Source organism: Callospermophilus lateralis, chromosome 2 (assembly GCF_048772815.1).
Source record: "Callospermophilus lateralis isolate mCalLat2 chromosome 2, mCalLat2.hap1, whole genome shotgun sequence".
NCBI classification, from domain to species: domain Eukaryota; kingdom Metazoa; phylum Chordata; class Mammalia; order Rodentia; family Sciuridae; genus Callospermophilus; species Callospermophilus lateralis.
In genome coordinates this window covers 154864882-154873802 of record NC_135306.1, presented here as the reverse complement: position 1 = coordinate 154873802, position 8921 = coordinate 154864882, and the positions used below count along the sequence as shown (strand labels likewise).

At 42.3% G+C, this 8921-nt stretch overlaps 1 protein-coding gene across 1 annotated transcript; it reads right to left on the bottom strand.

The window, feature by feature from the left end:
• Positions 1–110: 110 nt before the first annotated feature.
• On the bottom strand, positions 111–4153 carry C2H11orf42 (chromosome 2 C11orf42 homolog). The gene is made up of 3 exons (XM_076846775.1): positions 4082–4153; positions 509–1303; positions 111–239 (listed from the first exon to the last, which is right to left on the bottom strand). Exons 1-3 carry the CDS (start codon positions 4151–4153, stop codon positions 111–113), a joined length of 996 nt encoding a protein of 331 aa, XP_076702890.1.
• Positions 4154–8921: the final 4768 nt, after the last annotated feature.

The following is an 8921-nucleotide window of genomic DNA, read 5'->3' as shown; positions in this document are numbered from 1 at the left end:
AGAAGCAGCATAAGTCCAGGTTCTGGGGAGCAGCAGCTGATGTTTATTGGGAACCAGTATCCCTATGCCAGATCTTGGGGGCCTTGCCCCCTGCATCTCTCGCCTCAGCTTCAGTCGTCGCTGTCGAACTCCGAGGACAGACCCTGCAGCAGGGGCAGGGACATGGAGTGCCGATCGGGATCCCCGGGGCCCCCACCCTGGGCTCCTGGTGGGGGGCTGCGGGGGCTGAAGAGCCAGTTCTCTGCCAGGGTTGGGGATAGTAACAGCTTGACTCATGCCCTGGTCTTTTTGCCTCCCTAGTCCCACCCTCTGGTCCCCCATGCTATCACCACCCCCTCACCAGGGCCATGCTTTCATCTCACCCACCCCTGGCTCCTTCACTCCATTCCCCGCACCAGGGACCTGTGCATATTCTTGGGTTACCCACATATTCCTGGGCTATACTCCTCAGGTCCCATCCTTCTCCCATCTTGTCCCTCCCACCCATTTCATCTTCACTTCCTTTAGCAGTACCTGACAGCATCTGGGGCCCTCTCCGGAAGGGGTTTCGGCCCTTGTAGGAGAATCTGGTGGGTCTGCCCTCTGGCCCTTCCTGGGGTGGAGGTGTAGCTGGGGCTGGGACAGGTGGGGGCATATCAGCAGCTTCTGGGGGATCAGCAGGTGCTGATGTGGGGGCCATGAGACTGAGGTTGGGTCTGACCCAGTTGGCCCCATGGGGCAGTGGGTCTTTGATTAGAGGCTTCTGTGGTCCCAGTACACCCTTGGGCTGCAATGAAAACTTGAGGCAGGAGAAGGCAACAGGCAATGACCGCTGTAACCGGAGCAGCTGGGGCTCACGGGCTGTAGGTAACAGCCCTAGCTGCAGCCAGGAGCAGGAGAAGACCTGGTAGATGACATAGATGCTGTGGGTGCTTCGGAGCCAGGGAAGAGTCTGCTGTAGGCTCACCTGTCCTGGTGGCAGCAACAGGAAGGCAACCTTCTTACGCAGGCCACCCATATGTAGGCGGATTCGGCAGGGCTGCCCATCCAACAGTCGCATCTCTTCATAGGCTATCTCTGCTCGTCCATTTGGTGAGTATTCCCGAGTGCAGTGGGAAAAGACACCCTCAGACCCTGCCTGTTCTAGGAGGTTTGGTAGTGGTCCCACTGGCTTTAGTGCCCTCCGGCCCTGCCGACCTGGCAAAGCCAGGCGGGAGTGGGCTGAGCGGGACTGTTTCACTAGCACACCCAGTAGGTCATAGCAGGCTGCATCCGACAGGAAAGGTACTGCCACTACATTGGACCCAAAGCGCTCCTCGATGACCTGTAGGTGGCCAGTTTATAAGTGAGTTACTGAGTTAGGGTCAGGAGTTAACTGATAGCATACTCCAGATTGACCTTCCCACTGTTTCCTGTTCAGTTACATCTCTAGATGCCCAGACTTATACCTACTGCTTATCCACCAGTTCTCTCTTGCAGCATGTCTACTATGTGTTAGGTACTAGGATACAGGTAAGAGTGAGACACTGTTCTTGTCCAGTATAGCTCAGTCTAATGAAGGAGACAAGTGTAAGTAGTCAGCTAAGTGAAGTAATAACAAGATATGAAGAAGAGAAGAAGCGACCTAACAATCTTTGTCTTTGCTAAAAAGAGGATCAAAGAAGGTTTCTAGGTGATAATACTTGAATTTTGAAAGAATTAACCAGATAGGAAAATAGTCATTCCAGTAAGCAGGGACAGCCAATGAGAAAAACTCTGAACTTTTAAACCACGAGGAACATGTTTAAGAACACATAATTTCATGATACTTGCATGTAAAGTATGAGGAGGGATGGGCACACAGAAACTAGATTATGAAAGGCCTTGTGTGCATGCATTTCATAAGTGATTGGAATTTTATACTGAGGGTAATGGAGAGCCACTTGAAGGACTCTGGGTAAGAGGGACAGGGCCAGATAGGTGTTTTAGAAAGCTGATTGTTATAGGAAGGCATAAAATAAGAGATGTCATATAAGCGTATTGAAATACTCTAGGCAAAACATGATGAATCCCTTAACTAAAATAATGTGGAGAAAATATTACTATATTTAGGTCATAGGACTAGTAGAATTTGGTCTCAAGTGGTGTGGGAAAAGAAATTTCAAGGATCATTCCTAGGTGATTGGTTACATTAGCCAAGAATGCATGTGCAGAAATAGATTCATAATATCCATTTTCTGTCTATAAAGTATGTCAAGTACCTCTTAGTAATATACTTTTCACCCTAGTTGTAGAGGATAGTTGTTTTAGGAAGTTTAATCCTCATCTTTATAATTTTAGTTCCAGCATGCACTTAAGTTCCCTGTTTATTTCCTTTTTGTCTGGGTTTTCTTTTGGGCTTGGTAACCGAGCTATTAGAAAGTATGGCAGACTTCATGACCTATAGGATCCTCTTTAGTAATTGTACTTAGTTGTTGTTATCTTAATCCATTCCAAGTTTTCACTGACTAAGACTTCTGGCTCTCTATTCAGCTAGAGAGTAAGGGTAGATGAAAATTCCTCTTTTGAGTCTCCTTCATATTTGAGCCCAATGCTTAAAGTGCTATACTTTATTCCCTATTCCCAGCCCCCAAATCTAACATATCTGTAGAGTCACCATTTGAGACTATTTTTTTTCTGCTACTACTGAACTAAGGTAAAGTACAGACCTTAAAGGGTATAAATTTAGGTTTCCCAGGGCCATCCCAGGAAAGTGATGGTAGAAAATTATCTTCTTAGATATATTTTGTTTGGACTGCTGAATGGGGAGGAGTTCTTGAGGCACATTCTGTTTAGCCACATATTTTACAAGGTACCCAGTAAATTGTCATCATTTCTGCAGACAAGAAACAAGGTGACTCAAAGGTACCCTACCCTGTTCCTTAAATTTGCCACGTATCACTGGTGACTTAACCTGCACATCTCTACTCTGATCTTCCATTTAAATAGTATAGTGAGGTTTTATTTTATTTTTTTTCTTTTCCTACTCAGAGATGGTATAGCATTCTAATAGTGGAATTACCCACTTTTCTTTTACTCTAATTCTGATTAGACTGTCCAGATTCAGCCTTCTGCCTGGCTGAAATGAGTTACTTTCAAAACTTGGGAAGACCTTGGCACTTTCATTTCCACTTCACTGATCTTTGTGGTGAGCAGCTTCCCAGGAAATGGTAGTTACCTGCCATAAAGGCTGTTTTGAGTCTGGTAGACATTGCTTTAAGATGGCTTAAAGCTTTGCAGACTAGCTTCTATTGAGTGCTTTAAATACATTTCCCATCAAATCACATAGCCATAACCTGATTCTCTAAACTGAGAAAACTGCAACTATCTATCCTTTAGCTGACAAGTAATCTGGTGGGACTTATTGGACACCTGCATCCCAGACACAGTTATGATCTCTTTTGCTCCTTAAAATTTACACATTTGGCTCAAACCCAAATTTCTCACTTTGTTGGAATTAAGGTGGAGAGAATATTTGTTATGGGGTTTAAGGTAAAGTTCTAGATTACATAGGAAGTTTAAAGGACTTTCATGATCAGCCCCTATATCTCTTTGCCTTCCTTTTCACAACTACTACTTTGTTGTAGAAGACTGCAGATTGCAAATGAGCATTTGACTTCTTTGTGAGGTTGAATAGGGATCCATATACTTTACCTTTAATTAGTATACTATTTACTCCCCATCCACCTGCACATTAACTCATTCATAATATGTACCTTTTATGTGCCAGCTATTTCTCTTTCTTTTTGTGTAAATAATTCTTTCTTCTCTAGCCAGAATGTCACTCTCCAGGACACCTTCCTGACCTTCCAAGTCCTATCTTTGACTTCCTGCTTCTCTTCTCTGCTCTCATAGCTCCCTATACATTGCTTTTTGAGGAACTTTTCTTAATAATTTTGCAGTTAGGATTATATGAAATGATTTGTGCAAAACACTTTACCCCAGAGCCTGACACATAAGCAAGCACTGAGAAAATGTTATTTTACTGTTGTCTTAAGACTTATTACCCTTTCCTACTTACAAGCTGCTCAGACCCATCTGGGTCATACTTTGACTTCCTCTTTAGCCTCCTTACTTTACCCACCTTATCCTTGATGAGGGTCCAGGTAGCGTCAGCTTCATCCAGTGTTAGCAGGTGGGGGTTACTAACCAACATGGTGGGGTGTGGGAAGGATTGGGTAGGGCAGTGGCTGCTGCGAAAACCCCAAGCTGCCCCGCAAGGTGAGGACCCAGGCCTTGGGCTCTGACCTATTATTCGTGAGGTCATAGAGGTCCTGCTAGGTGATGGAGTCTTGGATAGGAGAGGACAGTAACTCTCTTAGCTTCACTACAGCCTGTGGTTCATATTCCTGAGTGGCCTATTCATCCTCCTGCTTTAAGGGAGGAAAATGTAGGTATCTTTTAGGATATGTTTATGTGTGTAGTTCTTGGTCTTCTAAGGAGACAAGATCAGGGCTTTCCTCCTTTTAGTAGCCTTCCTGAAGCAATTTACTGTCTATTTAGCTGCATAAGACTTCTTTGTGAGGTTGAATAGGGATCCTGAAGGACATGAAAATATAGCTTTGACTTAGATCCAAGCAATGGTTCTCAACTTTGGTTACACATTGGAATTATCTAGGAATGTTAAAAATTATTGATGTTTGCCTATCTCCCAATTCCAAAGATTCTGATTTAATTGATCTGGGTGTATCTGGGCATGGTTTCTAAAAGCTTCTTTAACCATTTTAGTATGCAGCCTAGATTGAAACCCATTATTAATGGGTGAGTTATAAGTACAGTGAAAAGCAGGCATGTGTGTAGGTGGGTGGCATGCTGAGCATTGACAATGTGGAGGATAAGACTCTAATTGGGATAATGTTGCCTTAGTAACTGGAGAGAATTTTCAGGAAATCAGAAATGCCCAAGTAAATTTGAGGGAAATTCTTTATGTTCTTCACTCTGTCTTAGGCTGATTTGTGTCTAGTTGCTTCTCTCCCACTCCAACTCTTACCTGTTATCTTTCCTTATGTCTTTGTCCAGAGGTCTCAACCTTGTATCTTACTGGAGAAGATGGAGCCTGGTAACTATTCTCCCACTCCATACCTTAACTGTCCAAAGAGTTCTCTCAGTCTCTGTGGCAAGTGTCCTTTGTGCACATGAAGACCTCTTGCGTATAGAGAGTGTCCTTCCCTAACTTGACCCAGAGTATAGAGCTATCCCATAAAGTTAGCTGTCTAATGAGCTGGTGGAGGTGATATGAAGGTAGGGCCCAGAGAAGGGTTCTACTGTGGTAGGAATGAGTGTTGTCAAGAAAAATTTCCCAAAGAAGATGTAACTGGCCTCAGAGGAAAGTATTGCTAAATATGTGGGTATTAGATCTTTGAGCAAATATTTGACAGTGGGCTTTGTCCTATTTTTCAGGAGGGGAGTTAATATCAAATATATCAAATATTTGTTGAGCTGTTTTATGCTAGAGTCTATGCCAGATACCGTTGATCCTTTGAAGAAAGACCTCAGAAAAGTTGAGTAATTAGCTCAGGGCATACAGTGAGTTAGTAGAATATCTAGGATTCAAATCTAAGTCATCTTGATTCTAACTTAAGCCATTAAACAATAATTCCTTTTGGTGAAGGGAGAAATCAACATGTTCTTCTGTTCACTTTGTGTGGTGGGAGAGATATATGCTAGATTGAAAGTACATGGTGGCTTAGTTAACAGGAAGTGGGCAGGATGGGAGAAAAGCCACAACAGAACAAATCAGAAACCTCAAATTTCTTGTTAAGACAAGTGAAACCAAGTCACTTCCTTTTAGTACATTTTTTATTTTCATAAGGAGAGATTATTTAGTGTAGTATAATTGGTACCTCTCTTTTCTTCAGAAAAGAATTCTCATTGAGTAAGACAAAGGTAGAGGGAAAGAGGCATTCACAATGAAAGTAAACATAAAGGTGATAAAACTGACAGTGCAAGAAGGCAGAAGTTGCAGAAGTACAGACACATCGAGAGTGACTGATAAACAGAGATGGAGAATGGAGTCTTTGTAGATGCTGAGGGGAGTCCACAATGAAGTGGGTTGATGAGGTAGAGAAGAGAATAGTGGGTTGCTGATGAAATAGGATGAGGAAGATTTATCTAGGATTTTTTTCATAGAGATGGACTCAGGAAAAATTGGGTCCTGAAGAATTGGGTCCTCCTCAGAAGCTTATACCTTCTGTCTTCTTTATCTTGCTTTCTTATCACTGTGAGTCTGTAGGCTTCCCTAAATTTCATACTGCTGTACACTGACATTAAGTAAGTTTCTTTCCTTTTGGCTCATAGAGTCTGAGACTGAAAGTTATTGAAGGTAAACAGATGACAACTGAGTCCTGAATGGAGCTGGTAAGCCCAAGAACTGAGTTGTTTGGGCCATATCCTGCTGCCAGGGTTTCTGGGGTCCCCTTGGAAAAGAGGCACAGATCGTCTGCAGAATATTGGAGGGTTATCTGAATGGAGAACATGAGGGGAATAAATGGGAATGTTTATCCAGAGAACATGAGGTTCTTTGCAGGTACCTCTTGGGCACTACAGAATAGTATTGACAGCAAAGACTGTAGAGGAATAAAGAGCCCTAATAAGTCTCTTCACTTCTCTCAGGCTGTAAGGATAATCAGATGAGTCCCTAATTTCTTATTTGAAACTTGAGACAGTATGTTTTAGAGTTGGGAATTTGTTGATAAAAAGGAAATACAGCATATATATCATATATTAAGTAATACCCCAGCAGGATTTAGGGCAGTACCCTATAATCAACCTCATAAACATTTCTTCAGTTAAATGTATGAATATTTATACTAAATGAGATAAAGACTATGAATAGGGTCATAATGGTTGAGGTCAAGTTTTGGACCAAAGTTATAAAAAAACTTCTCAGGTTATTATGAGGCATCAGAGAGTGTTAGTAAAGCTTTATAAATACATTACAAGAATGGTATGTATGCAGTCTTAATGCAGAGCAAAGTACAAATGTCCAAGATTATAGATTTTTGGCTTGAAGAAAGAAATTCCTTACTTTGGACAGCATACAGCTTTGGAACCAGCTACTTTGGAGAATTGTACACAACCAGGGATTGAAGGTGCCTTAGAAGAGTCTTCCTGTGGTGGGAGGGTGACAGAATTCAATGCTTATGAATACTGGCTGCATATGATTTCCCTTTTCATGTATCAGAGGGGAATGGTAAGAAATGGTGTGTGTGTATGTATGTGTGACATGAGATAACACACAGGAACTTCTTTATATTTCTTTATAATGTTGTAATAAACATCTTGCTGCATATATGTTTGTTCATATCTCAATTATTTTCTCAGATTTATTAAAGATAAATCTCTTTTAAGAGAAGGACATGGACATCTTAAAGAATTGTAACTCATCAGTATTTTGTCACAGTTATCCAAGAAATTATGGCTTAGAGGACTTTTAAACTCAGAACTTCATTAAAAAAAAATTAGTCTTGAGAATGACTGAACTGGCAGTTGGGGAGATTGTAGATATGCTCCTCATCCACTTGGGTTCAGTGTGAACATCTGAAAATCATGCAAATCTGAGCTATTTCTTTGGATCTTTGTAAAGGACCTGATGAGATCCCATGTGGCCGTAGAGATGGCATCATTTGCTTTTTCAGTTCTGCAGCTGCCTTGTCTCTGTTGTGTCCCATCATGCTTGGTCCAGCTGTTGGAGCTGTGTGGGTTGGGTTTTTCCAGGCTCCAGGTCTTCATGGCTATTTCTAGTACCTGTGGTTAGATAGTTTTCTTGGAGAGCTTGAGTTTGCTTGTTGCCTGTGCAGCCTGCAGCTTTCTCTGACCCACACCAGTGACTCCTGGTCTTCTATATAAGATTATCCTCATTTTGAAACCCATGCTGGTGTGTAAGACCTTTATATAATATTCCTTCCATTCTGCAGTTTTAGGTGAAAATGAATCTCCTTTTGGGTAACACTGTGACCCTTCCTTTTTAGTACCTCTGTTCCGGCAGCTGCAGCAGTGTGAAATCTTCCTATTTCATCATATTGCACTAACATCATGTGCTATTAGTGATGTTGACCAGGACAGATAGGGGTGCTGATGAGGATTTTATTTGGGGAGTATACATTCTTGACTGAGGGTGCATACAAGGGAAGATTGGCAAGAGATCAAAAAGTGGCTCAGTTTCGGGCAAGTAGATGATGTGGTTACAATGATTTTCTAGAACATCAAATTTTTTTTTCAGTTGGATCCTTGGCCCAGGGAAAGAAGTTCTAGCTATTAATTCTTGGGAATTTGGTGGAAGTGAGGGAAGAGGAATGACAATTATACACGAGACCAAGAGGATCCTCTGATTTAGGAATGTCTTAAAAACCAGTGTTCTGGCCAAATTGGCATCACAGGGTACGTTATCTTTCCAGATTCTCAGAAGGTGGAGGATAAGCCTCTATAGCTCCATTCTTGAGGACAGGCTGAAAGCAGAATCTGGCTTTATAAAAGAGAGGGCTGTGGTCCCAGACAAGTACCTAACCATTTATCTTGAGAGGAAGTACCACCCTTTGTGGCAGTACCAAGCCCCCAAAATTTGGGGTCTGTAGAAGAGCTTAGTTTTTCAACTTAGGCCAAAACAATGGGTGTACGAGTAGGAAAAAAAAGATACATTTCAGTTAGATCTTGTTTATTATGATTCCTCATCTTATTTTCCTGGCAGGGTAATGTGTAGCTCCTGCCTCCTGCCCTCCTCCCTTAGGCAGGACACATGGGTAGGCCAAAGGGTACAGATACCAGTGGTGTATCTAGTGGGAGTTTCACAGCAAATATTTCTTATAGCAGTCATATTGCAGACAATGGAACAGACAATATAACCCATACTCCCAGACTCCAGAATTTCCTCCAACTGTCCCCTGCCACCTCTATCCTAGTCTAGCCTTCATTGTCATCACTGTCCA